The sequence below is a fragment of the Formica exsecta genome, unplaced genomic scaffold (assembly GCF_003651465.1).
Source record: "Formica exsecta isolate Colony F162 unplaced genomic scaffold, ASM365146v1 scaffold1473, whole genome shotgun sequence".
Taxonomy (NCBI): domain Eukaryota; kingdom Metazoa; phylum Arthropoda; class Insecta; order Hymenoptera; family Formicidae; genus Formica; species Formica exsecta.
In genome coordinates, this window is record NW_021848804.1 from 406,710 (window position 1) to 426,205 (window position 19,496).

A 19,496-nucleotide genomic window follows, 5' to 3' on the forward strand; every position below is an offset into this window, starting at 1 on the left:
ATTAAATTTTTTTACATGAATAGAGTATTATTAAAGGATGTTTGATGTTGAATTTAGTGAGGATCGGTGAAAGAAATCATTTTAATTTTTATTTCGCTCACAAAGCTTCCTCTATGAGGAAGCAAAAATTGAAAAATCCGCATGCTTAAAGCAGCTTAAGCATTGTAAGATAAAATGATGAAGAAGCAATGTGCAAGTTTCTAATTTGCACAACTCTACTTGTTTTCTTTTTTTTTTTTTTTCTCTTACAGCTATCGTTCTCGGTCTCCGACCCAAGATATGTGACCTCGGAGTTTCTCATGCAAGACACCCTATATATTTGCTACGTCGACGGAGGTTCGTCGAATCGGTGTTCGAGGTGACGCGCGAGAAGGATTTCCTGCCAATAAAATGGAGTAGCCTCGACAGGATTAAAATTTGTCGGCGCTAAAGCTAAACGGATCGCTACTCGAGGGTCTTCGCGAGGTCTCACAAATGAACGACCCGACTCTGCTGGACGTGGGAGCCTCTTTGGAATTGCAGATTGAAGTTTTACGAAACGGATGTCCGTAATATCGCACCAAGGACGAAGCTCCCACGTCTACGAAGATTATTAAACGGAAAAGAAAGATGCTCTCGAAGATGTTTAGGAAACTCGGTCATCAAATATGCATAAAATGACTCTTTATAATCTGACAAAACAATGATTAATAATTAAGTAAAGTGAATTTGTTAGTTATAAATAATATAAAATTTTGCACGAGATGGGGGGGGGGTCGAAACCTCCGAAATCTTTATAAAGAGAAGATTAAAAGTCCTCCTAAAGAGAAATTGAAATAAATAATTTCAGCAGAGAAGAGCTCTCTCGTTAATCAACAATACAACGGATGCAATTGATGCTCGCGTAGAGACAGCATTTTGCTTTATTTCCGCCGCTGCAAAATATGCGCGTCGGTATTTATCGCGATGAAAATGGTTTCGGTGAAATCGTCGACGATTTAATTGCGCGCCCGTTCGTGTCTCCCGCGCGCGTTCGTGGACAAACGATCGTTTTTGGCGGCGAAGTCCATTTCGAAACGACATCGTGCTATTTTGGCACGTGGCCAGCGCGTCCCGGCTTCTTGCTCGAAACGCGCGCAAGCGACGAGATCGCCCGGGATAACGCATTTCTCGAGCCCGGTCTCTAAAGAAAGCGCGAACGCTGGTCTCCAGCAGCGTAACATATCGTGAAACAAAGCCAAGAAAAGTACCAGACAATCGCGTTCCAAATCACACAAAAAGAGATAAAAACATATATAATATAAAGAATTTCTACAAATTTATCGTTACATACGTCTGACAGCAAAATAGAATTTTTTAATATCATCTCTTCTATCCCAACAGATTGTATATATGATTCATAATATATTTTTGTATATTATATCATATTTAATAAAAGATAACAAGCTAAACAAATAGAGCGGGAGAAAGCGCTTAAAGTGGGCAACTCTGTCTATTTGACGTAAAATTTCCATACGGGATCCAAGTTAAATCACCGTATATTATACGTGATATGATGGTAAAAATGATATATTTGTGGTATACGAAATATATGACCGCAAGGAGCAACCGCACATTTATCTTGATAGAACCGGTATCGGACTTCTCTCTATATGTCACGGTTAAGCGCGTTACATTTTTCTCGCGTCATTGTTACCCGAATTGGCGGAAAAATGTTCGTGCGGTGTCGCAAAAACGCGGGGAAAATGCGGTCGGATGCGATATTCTGTGCGCGATATATTATCGCGAACCACTGCATTTCCGCGATATTATGCTTGCGTTAAATAAATGCGATGGAGGATGGCATTTAGGTTGTTAAAAATTGTTTTCTTTTTTTTTCGACATTATAATTCGCACACAAACGGTAACGCGCGCAATTGTTGTAAATTAATGCAAAAGAAAAACGCGCAGAGGGTTTAGTCGAGTCTCGAAACTAAATTTCCGATGCCTTCGTTAAAAAGAGGCAAAAAAAAAAAAAAAAAAAAAAAATGGGAACAAAAAAAATACCGGTATCGGACTTCTCTCTATATGTCACGGTTAAGCGCGTTACATTTTTCTCGCGTCATTGTTACCCGAATTGGCGGAAAAATGTTCGTGCGGTGTCGCAAAAACGCGGGGAAAATGCGGTCGGATGCGATATTCTGTGCGCGATATATTATCGCGAACCACTGCATTTCCGCGATATTATGCTTGCGTTAAATAAATGCGATGGAGGATGGCATTTAAGTTGTTAAAAATTGTTTTCTTTTTTTTTCGACATTATAATTCGCACACAAACGGTAACGCGCGCAATTGTTGTAAATTAATGCAAAAGAAAAACGCGCAAAGGGTTTAGTCGAGTCTCGGAACTAAATTTCCGATGCTTTCGTTAAAAAGAGGCAAGAAAAAAGAAAAAATGGGAACGAAAGGAATCTTACCGACGCTTGCTTGCTCCTGTGCGAGCGTGCTATCGCAACTTCGTATCGCGAGGAAAAGCTCGAGCCGCTGGAGATAATCGCAATTTTCTCGATCGGCTGGCACGTGAATGCCAGCGTAATAGCGGCAGGTAACTAGGCCGCGTAAATAGGCGGTTGTAAAAAAAAAAGAGAAAGAAAAAAAAAAGAATATATGCGAGCGCACGCCCCCGCTGCGGCTGCTCCCGAACGCGGTCGCCAATAAATGCACGGCGAAATCCCCGCGTTAAAACGATGATTAAAGCATAGTGTATGTGGGCGCGCGCTCGCGCTCGTTGGGATTTTCGCGGTTATTGCGATTATTAAACGCGAGCGGGATCGGGGTCACAATGCGTGCGCGAGCGAGTTTTCGTCGGGACGACTTACGCGTATTTCCCTTAATATCGCAAACGGAAATGGCATTACACGGCCGTTTTGCATTTAAGAGAAAATTAGAACTTCTGTTCTCCAAATGGCGAAGCCGTCCTTCCCTCGCAAATTGTGTAAGAATTGCGGCGCGTGTAATTTTCGTTCCCCTCGTTTCGTTGGCGCTCGCGAGTCAGCTTTTACTTTTTAATAATATAGCTATGAGCGTGGAATATAAAGGCGATGCGAGGAATAGGAGCAGAGTATGAGAGGGCATATAAAGCGATTAATAACACATAAAACATATTTAGAACCTGTTCAAGAGCGTTAAGCAAGATTTATGTCTGATGGTCATAATCAAACTATAATTAATGCATTGGAGAAATTTACTCGGGAAATAATACCTGCAACGTAAATATAAAAAAAAAAAAAAAAAATACACACAAATTTTGTTCTAAAAATTCAAAAGAGATCTTGGGCTCATCTCTTTAAATTATTGTTTTATAATTAAATATGATCGACTCAGTGACACGTGAATATCCGAAAAGAATTCAAATCCTGTCGATAAATCATGTCGACGTCATCATCGTCACGCCGACGTGTCGCTGGAATGCAACAGCTCCGAGAGCTCGCGCAGCGAGAAACCGGCGTCTCGCGGAAAAGTGTATCGATCGCGGAAAATTGTCCGATACTAGGTCAGCCTGCGAGTATTTGCGAGGTGCCTCCCCCCCCCCCCCCGACTGACGGCAACGCATTACGAGCGGCGAGAGCGTAATGCACAATACGATCTTTCTCGCGGAGATGATGCGGGCGGGCGCCGGGATCCCCGGCTCCGATGTCTGCGACTCTGTTTGAACGGGGATCGAGATTAAGGTTTCGCGAGAGATACCGGAGAGATGCACGTGCTGAAGGGGAAGAATCATGACGTTAAAACAGCGTTTTTCGACTTAAACGCGACTGTTTGTTCGATCTTTTCACCGATGTGTATCATTTGCTTAATGCGCGATGCATATTACATGCGAAAGGAGGATAGCAGGAGTCGAATAGCTATATAAAATATCGATATTAAATAACTTGCGACTTTGGACCTTGGCATCCTCGCGGGTATTAATAAATTATACAGCGTGATAAGCCTGTAACATGGATCTGCGCGATTAACGTAATATCAAAGTCCAGCTGTGAACGAGCTTCGACTCTTAAGCGAGAGTACATGGGATACAAAAGCAGCCGAAGGTCTGATTGTGAGAAAACGCACGGGTTAGGTATAAGCTGATATTACAGCTTCATGTATCATTATATAGCAGAAACATGTAACGTATCCTTTACGAGTTCTAAACAAGATGTACGCGACATGATTTTCCACTTTTCTTATCCATTCATTTAAACATAACATTCCTTGTGCAGAGTGAAAATACAGATAACGTAAATGCAATATTGTTAACATAATTATATATTGCCCCGTATAATTATAGAGTTATTAATATTGTTCGGAGTTAAAATCGTCATGCAATAATACGGGCTTGACAAAAAAGATGTAGCAACATGAAAAAGTCTGACGCAATATAAATTACCTTTATTACATTTCTGTTAATCCGATCACTATATAATTCATGTTATGTTTAAACAATACATTTGTGTTCTTTTTACCTTAATTTATGTGATATATATATATATATATATACATATTTACACGTAGCTTTACAGATTTCAATAATTGTTCATGTAACTATGTTAATAAGAGTAATATTTTTCAATAAGAGATAAATTTATAAATATTGCAATTCATGTTTCTCTCGTCATGTGTATATGTTAATCTTTGAACTACAAGACAACGGATTTCATAATTTTCACCCAGCTTTTTGGCTCTTTCGCAAAAGCTGTACTTTGTTATGTAGACCCGCTGTAATTATGGCATGCGCGTATGTTGGACGCGAAAGCTTGCGATGTAGATGAGACGCATAAATTTCGTCACGGCGCGGAGCTCGCTAATCCACCTTACCAGGCAACATTGCCGTAACCAACGAGGCGGATGACTTAATCCGAGTTGCGAATTATTAAACAGGAAATAATTTCTTATTACGATGTGAAACAAAAAGACCGGCTAAAGGGCTCGTTCGCGGCGCAGAGGGAGTAAAAAATTTAAATACGCGGAAAATGAACATTTCAACCTTGACATTAGAAAGAAATTTAATTTTCTATTCTTAAACTTTTCAAGCAATAAGGAGAAAAAATAATTTATCATTTTCATAACCATAACTGGGGCTCATTTATACGATATATATAATATTTTTTCTTTTTTTTTCCATTATGCATTTAGAACGAGAATTTGTACACAACTTGGGCGAAGGGGAGGATTACTTACATTCCTGTTTAAATGTGAAGTATTCCGTAAGATGACGGCACTCGTGGTTACCTCTGAGGAGGAAGAGTGTGGTGGGATGGCACAGTTTCAGCGCCCACAGGTACAATACGCACTGAAACAAAAATATGGATGTGTATGCGTTAATCAAATAACTCACCATGTATTCATAACGTTTCGTAACCTTCAGATATATATAAACTGATCTATAATTAATGTAATATGCCTCAAAAACTAACTTTTAAGTAGCATTAAGTGTACTTTGATTCCCCAATGTTAGAGTTTGCTTTTATAATCACCAGAAAATTGAGTTGTTAATAAAACTTATTAATACGCATTATACATATTATTAGGGACAACTTTCAACAAGCAATTAGTAAGTTTATCGTACGCACACAATGTCGGCTTAAACGTTAAATACTTTACAAAGTGGGAAGACGAGAAAGAGAATAAATCGTGTCAAAGACAAAAACATTCAAACTGGCTTGTGATTGTGTCGCATCTCGACAATATCGAGATCCTGTAATTAAATCGAAACAAAATCGACTCGTCTCTATCGGAGCTTCGGCTCCGATCGTACGAAGATCCTTCCTCGGTTCGATGTTGCATCGACACGAATTCAAGCGACGCGCGCCCAGCAGATTGCATCGCATTCGGACTTCTCTCGCGAGATCGTCTTTGTAATTTAACGCGCTATTAATCAGCGCATCAGCCGGAGAGACTGGACTGGAAATGCATGCAGCTTCGCTCAGTAACATCGGTACCATTTAATAATAATTTACAATGAAGCACGCGCGCGCGCGCGCGCGCGTTAAAGATGAACATTTTGGCAACGGGGATCTTACCGTCGTCGGTTTTATCGTCTCGCAGAAAACAAATCGAGTGGCGAAAGCCACGAGTTGCATTTGGCTTGTATTCTGCGTACGAGATGAAAACATATTGCGTAGTTGTGAACGAGGTTTATATGCGTAACCTGGGGCGAAATTATTTGGCGAACGCGACGATAATAACTGTACTCGTCGCAAAATTTGAGAGAAAAATAACAGAATAAACAAATAATAACAAAACTTTAAAAATTGTAGAAAAATATACATCTTCGCGTTATTTGCACGTCGATCCTGAACGAGATATAAATGTTCGGGAGGATTTAAACGCTTTCGCTGTAACGATCATCGGGAATCGCCTGTTATCAGCGCGGTTAGAGGCGTGTTTCGCGCGAATGCATCGCTAATTAATATTATTCGTTGTAACACACGAATCACCGACCCGCATTAAATTGGCAAGAGCCGTTGCTAATGAACGGACCGGGGAATTTCGGGCGAATTTCGCGCGCTAATTAGTTCGCTCGCGAATGTGGCGGCTGTAATGACAACTCCATTAGATGTACGGTTTCGAGGGGAGAAGGGAGCTGGGCAGGCCGCGATCTCATCGGACCTTTTAGGTGGCCAACATTTGTCCCGCACTCGTTGGCCGGGTCTATTTAATAATCACGGATGACGCGGCAGTTTTAAATAGACTTAATTACGGACAATGCGAATTAACGCTTGTGGAGATGTCGCGCATTCGTTTCTTTTTCACAACAATTTTTTTCATCATGGAAAACGGTTCGATCCCGACACAAACGATTTATTCCTAAAAATTTCCATCAAAGTCCATTTCCTCTTATTTGTGTCAAATTTGTTTACTAATTTTCATTCTATTTCTCTTTATCGAAATTTTGATTACTACTTTTGCGATTGATTTGCCACTTTTTTCACAGTATTTCAAACTTCATGTCAGATAGCTCTCAATAATTACATGTTGAATTTAAGAACTGCTAAAGTAAAGCTCTCAAATTGTCTGTGGAATAAACTTATTATTCGTTAACAGTTTCAAAGTTTAGTTTTCAAAAAGCACTGAATTCGTAATTTCAGACCACTTATAGCGGAAAACTTGCTGGCGTTTTGACATTTTATTGTTAGTATAGGAAAAATAAAGAAATTAAAAAATGCGCGTAACAATATACTTAAAGGCAAAATAATATAATTTTATATATTCTTTTTAAAATACAAATTCTTTCTAGATTTTTGGGGGGGAAAGTTAATTCTTGCTCCTCCCTTCAAAAAAAAAAAAAAAGAAACAGTTGAGAAAACAGCTTTTTCATTTTTTTTCTTGATTACCCCAGCCGTATAGGTATAATTTTCAAAAAAAGTTGCAAAATATTTCAATATTTTAGTCTTACGTAAGATGGGGCAGATGTGATTGCGATTAAAACCGCTGGACCAGAACGTTTAACCTTTGTGCATCAAATCAATACCGTGGAACTAGCGATATCGCACCGCGGCTCGGAGATAGAGGTAAAGAAATGTCACACGTTCAGATATATAGGATATTTTTCTTCCCCCTATGTTCTCTGTCTTTCTCGCTTCGGAAGATCAGTGGTGATGCTATCACGTCACGATTGGATATTGATATACGGTGGTTTTTTCGATTTTTACATGACGCCGTATTGCGGGATAAATCCTTGTACCTATCTGGCCGTAGGAGCCACGGCGGCAATTTTTTTCTTAGACTTTCGAGGTCAATTATTTTCTCCCCATTGACCCGATCGACTGTCTACCGTCGGTCCCTCTCGCAGAGCCCTTCCACCACCGTCCCTTTGCGAAGTCAACGGAGCGGTTGCTCGCTCGCTCTCTCTTTCTCTCGCCTTGCTCCATCGCTATAATTACACGCGAGGGCCTTCATTGGCATTGTAACGAAATAATGCACTCGGCCGTCGTTGTGTCGTCCTTCAGATTCCGTCGTGGCTCGCTCGTGAGTGTTTGCGTTGTACGAGAGCACCGATCGGACATCGTTTCCTCTTTCCATGGTGATTGCGTGATTGGTGCACGTGATCCATCAATTGCATTTGTGTATGTACACAAAACTTAATTATTTTTTAAATTAAAATACAGCGCTCATATTCTTGTAAATTGATATTATCATTATCAAAGTAGATTTTTTCCGTATTTGTACACTGTATATACTCCAGGGCTATTTCCACTATTAAAAATACTCTTGGAACTCTTTAATTGAAATATCAGTCAAGAGAGATGTCGGTTAAAACTTTTTTTCGATTCATAAACGTTTATATTATTTAGAAACAGTAGCATCCGTCATTATTTCTTTGTAAACATTTTTCATAATTTCTTAGCTATATTTCCAAGAATTTTAATAATAATTTTAATATTTTCTATTTGCCCTCTCTCTCTCTCTCTTTCAGTATATTACTCGACATTCTTAACACAACAAAGAGATATACTATTAAATAAAAAATTACTACGTGCATATTATTTACATACGATTGAAATGAGAATTTTGTATAAAATATAATGGAAAAATGTAATAAAAAGTAAAAAAAAAGGACATATTCATGAATTTAATAGACAAACCTCTAATAGTCTTAAATTTTATTTACTTGCATATTGTGGACTGTGAAAATAGGCTTCTTACAAGTGCGAGAAATTACTTGAGGGAATTTGAAGGAAATTTCCTCTCTGTCGACGAGGATGTGATTTTCGAGAGCACGCGAAATAAGGTTCTCAAACGAACAATCATGGCGGACGGAACCTGTTCTCGTCAGCGCTTGCCTCTTCTCTTTAAGCCCTCGGATCCTCCCTTTATATCCCCTTTCCCCGGACAGACTTTCCTCGGATGATCAGGAGCGAAAGTTTCGCATCGAACGTGTCGCCGTCAGAGAAAAGGCTTCGGATCTGCGGAGGAGCCATCCAAGCATATCGCGTATAAAGAAAGTATCGATCTCACGGAGATTCGATGTGCTCGCTACCATGCATATACGTATACATATATATGTAGGTAAGATTTACACGCACATAGGTATATCACTGCGGTATTTGCATCGCGCGGCTACGCCTCTTCGAGGATCTACCCTCTTAAAACGCGGGACGAACTTCTTTCTTCGCATGAGCCACCGAACGGAGCATCCTTGAAGGATTGAGGAGCATCTCCTCGCGACAGAAACCCCTTTCATACGAGGTTGCACGCGCGGCACCGACCGATTTATAATGCCATTTACAATCGGGGAGCCCGGAAGAGGGGTGGTCCATTTTCTTCGCAAGAGAGATCCGAGCATTGTTCCGTAAAATAAGAAAAGCGCGCATTCCGCTTCGCTCCGTCTCGTGTCTCCCGTGAATAGATCGGCTGCGCGCACCGAGAATCGTAAATACGATTGAATCCGCATCTGTTCGCGCACTCTAGCAAAATTATCTTCCTGGCGAGGAGGGGGATACGAACTGTTCGCTCGTCTTGAGAAATTTCCCCGAATCGAGAAAATGGAGATTATACAGTTCAAGGAGCAGACAATTTGTCAAAAATGAAAAATTTCGGTTCAACGATATCGGGGATGAACTTAATGAAGAAGATACGATGAATGTAATATATATATAGAGAGAGAATAAATAACGTACTTAATATTTATAAAAATAACTCAAATGTAAAGAAACGTTTATTCCATGTGAGATCATTTCTGGTCGATTTTAAAGGGAATGTTAAAAGATGATATCCAGTTCGGTCCATCATTCATCCGTTTCTTGATTAGAAACAGCTATTCACATATGGTTTTAAACTGTCGGCATTCGCGTGCGTTATAAATCTGACGGTACTCATACGTGTTTCGTAACAAACGGCATGCTGCATCGTGCATTATTCAGAATTCACGAAGACGCATCTCGATCTGAATAACGGCAACCGTGGAATACATCAAGAGATTTTCTTAAAAGGAGCCATCCCTCTCTCTCCTGCCGCGCGTGCGCGAGCTCTCTTGTAACATGTATCTCGCGGAAAATATATTTAAACCTTGATACGCGCAGCTCGCCACGTGTAATACCACGTACAATATTGGATTGTCCGCCATTCCTTTCCGAGTAAATTTTCGCACTCGACAGAGATTGCTGCGTAAAATCCAATGGCTTTCGTTACACAAGTTGGAAATAATATTTTACCGATGGTCGTTTTCAAAAATGTGAAACAAGAACGAAAATTTCAAATAACTAAAAATTATTTTCGTGTATCGTTCTTCTCATTTCAAATTAATTGGAACAAATTGAAAAATCCACGGAAAATTTGTATCTTTGAGGAAAATCAGATAAATTCTAGAAAAGATAAAAATATTCACGAACTTTACCGTCAGCATCGAAATTGCACCATCGACTTCTCTCGAGAAATATAGCTCTGAGATTGCATCCTTCGCGAGATATATCTGGTACGCGTTGTCACTACGAAATTTCATTTTGTATATCGCGCGGTTTACGACGATCTTGTAGTAAAAAAAACTTTGTAGTTTCTCCCCTGTCTTCCGGTTACGGAATTTGTTGCAAAAGGAAATTGTTCGTTACTTTACGGTGTAAAAATTTCACGAGATTGCGAAAGGAGCATCACTCGAGAGATGCCGTTCGCTACTTGGATGCAGGTCCCCTCGTGCATTCTCTTGTTCCAGTGGCGCAACGGAGGGAATATTGCGTTATACCCGACATGAAACGTACACCCGTTCGTGACGAAATTTTATCTCGCTAAATAGACCGTTCGCGTCGGATCGAAGTTGATTATTCGTGCATGTTCCGAAATTGCATTCAGGAAAGAGTACAATACTCCACGTAGCGAATGCACTCTGCACGTGTGTGCAGAGTTTCTTTCTTTCTTGACTATCGCGTTCCGTATACGAAATAGATATTCTTTGCTCGAGAAAATCTAAAGATATATTTACCCGTCGCAATGGATATCGGATTGCTACATTTAGCAAAACAAAAAACGCTCAACAAAGAAACAAGTTTTATAAACAAGATTCGAAATAGAGCAAACGAAAGGAAGGAGCAAAATAGTAATCTGAACGATATTGCTTGTTGATTCTTTTTTAAAATGCTTCTCTAAAATTATGTTACTTCGATCACACATATACAGTGTCGATAAAATGTATTTATAATTAATTGCTCGCTTCTAAAAGTCAGAGATTTTCCAAGAAGCTTGTAGACTATTAAATTGCAATTTTAATCATCTACCCTTAAATATTACGACATTCGCGACAGTTATTATCGCGATATCAAAGCAAGCTTCTAACAAAATAAACGCTTTCTGCACCTTCGCTGCTCGGGTTGAATAAACAGGCGCGACTATCAACAATATTTAATAAGTAATTAATCGAGACGCGCGCTAATTGCAGAGTCAGATAATTAAGTAGTATAATTACCGATAATTAAACGTATAATACCCGAAGTAAAGCTTTATTCTTCCTTCTCAAAAAATGGAATAAAAGTAAATTTTTATTGACATTTGCATTGTATATCTAGCCGATATATTGTAAACGCGATTAACTCTTAATTATTATTGTGTGATGTAACATTTTCGCGCGGCAATTTAATAATTAAGAACGTCGCAAGTAATTTTTGATGACATGCCTTTTCTCTCTCGTACTCACCTCGATACTGAAATAACCCCTGTCAACGTAATCGCCCAGGAAGAGATATTTGGTCGAGGAAGGTGGACCGCCCACCTCGAATAATTTCATCAGGTCGTAGAACTGTCCGTGAATATCACCGCATACTGAAATCAAAGATAGATCGAAATTAGACGGATGGAAGAGAGAGAGAGAGAGAGAGAAAGAACAATTTAAAGGAGAAACTAGAAAAGGACTAATTTGCAAAAAGTTCTTTTTTGCGTCGCAAATCATGTAACACGCCAATATTCCTCCGAAACATCTAATTACGCGAGACAAAAGCACCATTCAAAAAAAGCGAAATTACCCGGCGCACGATTAATATAGCGCGATTAAAGCGCATTTTGCGTCGAATATATAGACATTAGCGACCCTTGAGAGTCGGTAAACTTGTTTGCGAACGTTTCAAAGTGAAATTACGCTCCCGTGTCTCGTAGAGGATACGGGACGAAGCGGGTAACGTTGGGAAACTTCAAGCTCTCGAAACCGAGAACTATTAGCGACCAGACCCCAGAAGTGACGTCGCAGTTACTTTGGCGCTTCGCTATTCGTTTCCAATATTGTCTCGCATTGTGTTTGTGTCTGCCTTTACAAAATTATATATTTACAATTGATGCTATAATAATAATTGATCATCGTTGCATGCTTATAAAATCAGACATCAAAATAAAAATACTAAAGTCTGTCCTCCTTTTGATTTCTTTCCTTCATTTCTTTTATTTCAACGTCATTAACACGTCGCTATTAATAAAAATAGCAAAGTGGAGTATTTTTTTATATTTTCAAAACTTGAAACCCTAGCAATAATACGAGGACGCCAAGACAAGAGACGAAAGAACTTTGAAGACACGTAAAAAATGTATCGCGAAGTAACAAAAAGAAAGTATGACACACGCTTGAGAGAAAACGGTAAACTATTATATACGACGATAAATGAAGGTCCATAAACACATTGCAACACGAAAACTTAGTTTTCCTCCATCCAGCGGAAACTATCGGAGGTATAGACACGCGCGTGTGTGTGTGTGCGCGCGCGCGCGCGCTTGTGTGTGTGTGTGTATGCGTACATAACATCATATGGCTTATGACTATCAACTATTTTTATTATTCACCGCGTGCAATACGTTACGGCGGTGTTTTCGCAACATTTTCCAATATCGTTCGTTACAGAGATGCAAACCAATAAAATCGCTTTCGAACTATGCGCCGCACTGTGCAGTCTCGTCCGTTGTGTAATAATCAAGTGAAAAAGCGATTTACAAAATCCAGCTTTACACTAGGCTCGCGCACACGAACGAAAACTTAGTTTTCCTCCATCCAGCGGAAACTATCGGAGGTATAGACACGCGCGTGTGTGTGTGTGTGCGCGCGCGCGCTTGTGTGTGTGTGTGTGTGTGTATGCGTACATAACATCATATGGCTTATGACTATCAACTATTTTTATTATTCACCGCGTGCAATACGTTACGGCGGTGTTTTCGCAACATTTTCCAATATCGTTCGTTACAGAGATGCAAACCAATAAAATCGCTTTCGAACTATGCGCCGCACTGTGCAGTCTCGTCCGTTGTGTAATAATCAAGTGAAAAAGCGATTTACAAAATCCAGCTTTACACTAGGCTCGCGCACACGAAAATCGCGCGGAATCCACTAAAGTGAGGAAAATCGCGAGATCTCCTATCTGATATATTTTTAAAAAATTCCTGAGCTACGACGATCTCTCCATTATTCGATGTTTATTGAAAAATTTTGCATAGGTCTTTTCAAACGTGCATCAGACTATAACCCGGTGTGTCTCTCGCGTGATGAACTTTATTCTTCCATCGGTTTTACAAAATTTTTAACGCGGAGACAAAACGTTCGCTTCCGAGAGAAAGGGAGCTTCAGCGTTTACATAAAATATTATCGTGGAACAAAGGCGGACGAATAGCATCGACGGAGCTTTTTGTTCAACACGCGGTGATATATCTTGCGTTAATACGGGTCGGTGCTGCCAGGAACTGGGACATCGTCGCGCACGTAAAGCAGCGAGATATGAGGCAGCGAGCTGACGGCAACGTGGTAGATCTATAAAGATAATTGAATCGAGACTATATTAACGTATAACGAAACGGTGTAGAAGCGGCAGTAAAAGATGACTACTAAGGGAGATGGAGTCGGCGATATATCGGACGCGGTAACATCCCGTGAATATCCCATAAATGATCGACGTTTCAAGATGAATCTTGCGATTTTACGATGGTTAATTCTCATCGCTCAAATTCCGGCGAAAAGATTGTAAGGGGAATTAAAAACACGTCTCAAGAATCACGCGAATCTACGAGCGTTAATTAAGCATCTGCATTTGCGTTAATTAAGCATCCTATAATATCGTTGATACTCGTATCGTATATATTACGCAAATTAACGACTCCTACGGAAAATGAGATAATTTTCCGAGGCGCTTCATCTCGTGCTTTAAAGAGAGTAGCGAGAAAAGCGTGGGAAGAGAGCTACTCGAGACATCGCAAAAGACTGGGAAGAAACTGAACTTTATCCTGTAGTTTTCGCTCCTTTCTTCCCTCCTTCACCGCGATACTTGTACCTCTCCCTTCTTACTCTTCGTTTCCTTTTTATTCCTAATGTTTCCTACAAAGAGCAAACAGGACGTGAGCGCAAACGTCGTAGTGGTATAAATAAATGATGCTTCGCAAACAAGAAGAGAAAATATTTTGCTTGAAAGAAACATTATCGATTTACTTTACACGCGTACTTTTTGCACAAGCTACTAATTTTGTAAATACGATAAAAATATATCTTTGTAGAAAAACTTGTGTAATTTTTCTTCCTGAGTTTTTTTCGGATTACATTTTCCATCTTCGAATGCGCTCCCGATCGAACCTCGTATCTCATGATCCCTCTTAATTTCCCATTCCCATAAATCTAGCGTCGCATTTTTCGTCGTAAGTATAACGTGAGAGTCTTGGGATTATAGCAAGAAGTAATTTCAGCAACGAATAGAACTGGCGCATGCCGCAAACCAAGACTAAATATTTCAGACAATTCCCGCATGTATTGGCTTGGTTTGGCTTTTCCCCCTTCTCTCACTCTCTCTCCCCGAGTCGCGTTAATTATTCGCCATGTGGATACTGTAGGGTACGTCACGAGCGAAGCAAGAACGTAATTTCGGCTTGGCCAGCAGTGACCGAACAATGTTACGTTGCACTAGTCTATTGGCTCGGTGGCTTTCGCCGGTGTGTCACGCGCCACGTGAGCCGACTAAATTTTCACAGGAACCGGAGCTTATACAGCGTATACATATCCTATACAGCGCTACTCATGTGTATTCGTGCAATCGTGATCTAATTATTTAAATCACGCACGTCATTGGAACGGATCGATGCGAGTGTATATTCGTTGCGTTAAAACGTACGTACGTACATCGTCGCGTTTACGGAATTAAATCGACAGAAAATACGTGACTTTTCCATTACATGCGGTGACATTTTTCGCATCGCTGTGAGATAGCTTCGAAGCATATAGTATACAAGTTTCAGCTTTGCGCGAATCCTTGTAATGAAAGTTAACAACCAGCTTCAAACTCCCCGAGACGATTTACGTGGATGCGTGCCTACGAGTTCGCGGACTCGCATTCGCATTCTGGGAGCCGAGAGTAATACACTTCAAGGACAAGACACGCGTGTTTCGCTAATAAGAGAAGAGATTTGCGGTCGACAAAGTGAATTAAACGGATATTCGCAGCGACAAGGATCACCGCTAAGTAAGCACGAATTAACATTGCCGAGAGAACATGCCAAAGTTAACGTGAGACGTAAACGGAGCCAGGAGACACCGCCTTGATCGAATACCGATTCACTACTCGCTTATGTGTAGCGTTCCAATATTATTCCGGAAATTCATCTTCCTCTCGTCTGTGTTGAGGAATTCCTCCCATTCGTAATAAAATAAAACGAGGAAAAGTGTTTTGGTGATACCGAGGAAACTTGGTGGCAATCCTCCCTTCATTCATCTCGAATTTCGCGTATGAATAGAGCATCGCAAAATTGTGCCGCAAAATAGAAATTACCTCATCTTTTATGGATTGTTACGAGATTGCCACGAGATTAATTCTTTTCGCGAGAATATAGAAAACAGCTCTGTTAAATTCTCTGAAATTTAAATTAAAGAAAAAGAAAAAAACATCTTGGGTCCATTTCTTTATTGCATTTCTATCCACCGTGTGATAAACGCGCCGTTCATTATTTGAAACAAGTTTAACCAGACAAACTTTATCTCGCAATTGGCATATTTAATGATTAGGGTCGCGTCCATACTCGCGTAAACTGCGAACAATAAGGTCGCCACATTGGTTGCATATTTTTATTTTAATCCGATTAAGCAGTTGCGACCAACGACGATTTCTATCCGCTGTTTAATAATCGGTTTGCAGTTAACAGTCTGCCCATTGTGGCGTTAAAGCGGATTTCGTCATGCGGCTCTCGTTGATTATCGATAAGCATTGCTGGCGTTTCCGTTTAAACAGCAGAAGGTCGTCATCGTGGATGGTCGCGTATGCGCTTTTAAAAGCTCGTGACTCTGTCTCCACCCTCCTTCTCTCTCTTTCTCTCTCTCTCTCTCGCAATTTATTCCGCCCGTAAAATTCACGGCTCGTCGACAGTAACGAATCGGTGAGATATTTTTTCGGGTAAATGTATCGCGGTTCTTATATCACGAATATTACACGACGGATGTCATTGTCTTACACAAACATATTATGTACATGTTATAGGTGTGTGTATGTGTGACTTTACAATGCGTTTGTCACATTTTTTTGTCACATAGACTTTTTATCACTTCTTCTCTAACGGATATACGGTCTTTCTCATCCGTGCGCATGTTTTTAGCTATTATATTTATGATATAGATCGCAATATAGGTCAAATAGATATAACGCAGACCGAATATAAGCCTCTTCGGCCAAAGTCTCTCCGAGCACGAGCCCTGTTTCAGGGGCAATATCCATCACGGGGAAAGTAGCAAACTGCATAGTATGTTCGTTGAACGAAATAACCGACTGCAAGGCTACGACGACGACGACGACGACGACGACGATGACGGTCTCGACTGTGAAACGGTGCATAAAAATGCACTTACTTAACCGCATATAAATCGATCCGCTCGCTGTTTACGCCGCTACAAGATGGTGCGTAAACTCACCCCTCCCCCTCCATTCCATCCCTCTACCCTTGCGATCGCTCCGTGTGACGATAGCGATAGTGTAATACCTCCGTGAAGGAAAACACGGTGTTTCTAACGTAAACGTGAACGGGGATGCGAGACATTTTTCTCATGGATAATGCCGTGTCGCGTCGCTATTCGTATATTTTTGATAAATGACGTCGTGAATATCAAAGGTATTAGATGTAATACATCGTGTTAGATATAATCTGATATAATACATCGCGCGAGAAAATGTTGTAGAGCTTTTCCAACGCGATGCCGAATAATGCGAATAGATCCTTAGAGAAGAGAATCGCATTCGATTTCCGACAGCTGAACGATTTTTACGTGTCGCGCTTCTCAATGACATTATTATTCCGCTGCGTGTTCGTATGGCGGATCCGGACTGCAGGATCTTACACGCTCGTCGCGAGGGCGGCGTTTACGATTGCTTTATTAAGAGATTCGAAACACGTACGGATGTAACTCGGCATCGTAACCCGACGAGAACCGTTCGTTGCACGACGGTGCAACGTTAACCCATATAACGGCGGAACAACCTCGCATGGGAGAGACTATACATCTTCGTTAGCTGGGCACTATCGATAACGACAGCTGCAACCGCGCAAAACCATAAACAGTAAGGAGCGTAACGGAAAATGAGATACATCTCTCTCTAGTTATGTTACCTTCGTAAACTGTTCCGGTATAGGAGAGAGTTCTTCTAAATGTTGCAATTACGGAGAAAATAAAAGTCAAATATAACGAAAGTAACTCGTATTATATATTTTACCATACCTACTATATTGAATGAATTATTAAAATGCTTCCTAACATTCCCTCCTTGTTATATTTAATATTAAAATATTGTTTATAAATAAAAAAGATATCTATTTTATAGAGGAAATATGTTACATTTTATAAAATTACTAATTTTTTTATAAAAAAATATTGGCAAAATAAAGCGACAAAGTTAAGAGAAAATACAGAAAAAATTAGATTAATTTTTTAATCTAAGAAAAAGATGGAACACGCTTTTGTATCCTCTATCCTTCAAAATTCTAATAGACATCACCTTCGATGTACTTAGTAAGGGATATGATTTGCTCATTACGCAGAGCATAAATGTGCGTTTCTCACATTGCTACGAGCTGTTATATTCTTACTTCTGTCCACGCGACACTCGCAGCGAGATCGAAAAAAAAATAAAATAGATTCCCAGGTAGAGCGCGATCGAGGACCCGAAAACAATCGTGACTATTTACGGGCGTGCAAGAGAGGAGAGACCGTCTCCTGGGGAATTCTCCATCGAGCGGATGGTGGAATGCGAGCTCGCTAGGCAGCTCGGAGCTATTTCGGCCGTGATTATTTCGCGATCATATAAATCTTTCCCCTGGCGATGAAACACCGGGGACACAGCCTGACAATTTAAGTTACACGACAAGAGAACTAGTTTCTCGCCGTTGAAGAGCCGAAAATCTCGCAAAACATCTTCTTGGCATACGCGTTTATTTATTCAGTCTGAGGATTTAAAGATAAATACTTTCTGGTGCTTACTCCTTTCATTATAGCGAAACGCAAAGCTCGTGTAAATAATATATGCTCGCAATGCATGCGTTTATCAAAATCTGTAAGTAGTTTCTCATTTTAAAACGTTTCGCGAAGTATAATGTTATATTATTTCATCGATTAATCTCTATCGGATAATTAAAAATTCAAATAATTTCCAAATTTTCTTTTCAAAGATAGTGCGAGCTATCTGTCAATCGTAAAACGTCAATTTAGATATCAAAGTCATACCTAAACGTTTTCACAATGCGCTGTTATGTCAGCCAAATTCCCCGAGCGACTCTTACAATTAGCTTAAGCAACTTGTAAGTACAGTAGCTTGGACAATTTATGCTGCTCCAGCGCTTCTATTTTCCGCCCTTGAGAGTACCCTTAGGACAGTCTTCCGTATTTCTATCACGTACGATAGGTAGGTAACTGCAGATTGTACGCGTTCGAGAAGAAGATCGTCGTTATGCGACCGTACGACACCATAAATTCAACCCCGCGTCATCGCATTTTGGGGTGATTCTTAACGCTTAGCGAAACGAGACCGGGGAGATCTAAGCAAAATTTTACGACTGTTGCCACGAAAGGTACCGAAATGTAGCTTGATGAATAAATCAGACTATTCAACGTTTAAAAATTAATCAACGCCGCATATATTCCTAAAAATTGTATCGCGCAATATAAATCAAGATGATTTTATTGCATGACTTTACTGCAAAAGTGTATAAAAAAAGATTCCTGCGTAGATTTAAAGAAAATAATCTCATCCGCGTCATCGATTAGTCTTCGAACGGGACTTCTCTATGATTTCTAAATTCGACATCAGTGACATCGCGTGTCGAGGGCTAAACGCTCCATCAGAAAAGAATGAATGAATAATTTCAAGCGCTTTTTGCCGCTCGCGCCGAGGGCGGTTTTACGGCACACACCGCTGCCTTTGCCAGGGAAAACAACACGCTGAGCAGAGTCGGAGAGAGGGAGAAGAAAGCGCGAATCCGAACGTGTTTTGTATGCCGTGAAGATAAACCCCAGGCCGAATGAGCGCCGCGGGCAATGCGTGCTGCAGCGTTCTCCCACGGGTTGCAGTTTTAGATATTTT

At 40.4% G+C, this 19,496-nt stretch overlaps 1 protein-coding gene across 9 annotated transcripts in view; it reads right to left on the reverse strand.

Moving 5' to 3' along the window:
• LOC115246320 (serine/threonine-protein phosphatase 2B catalytic subunit 2-like) overlaps positions 1-19,496 on the reverse strand; it is a 130,513-nt gene that overhangs the window by 40,089 nt on the left and 70,928 nt on the right. For all 9 annotated transcript variants that reach the window (XM_029825053.1, XM_029825051.1, XM_029825050.1 and 6 more), the window contains exons 3-4: positions 11,624-11,748; positions 5,179-5,290 (exon numbers count right to left, since the gene is read on the reverse strand). In XM_029825053.1, the coding sequence (XP_029680913.1) occupies positions 5,179-5,290; positions 11,624-11,748 (237 nt within the window). The remainder of the gene's footprint in view (positions 1-5,178; positions 5,291-11,623; positions 11,749-19,496) is intronic.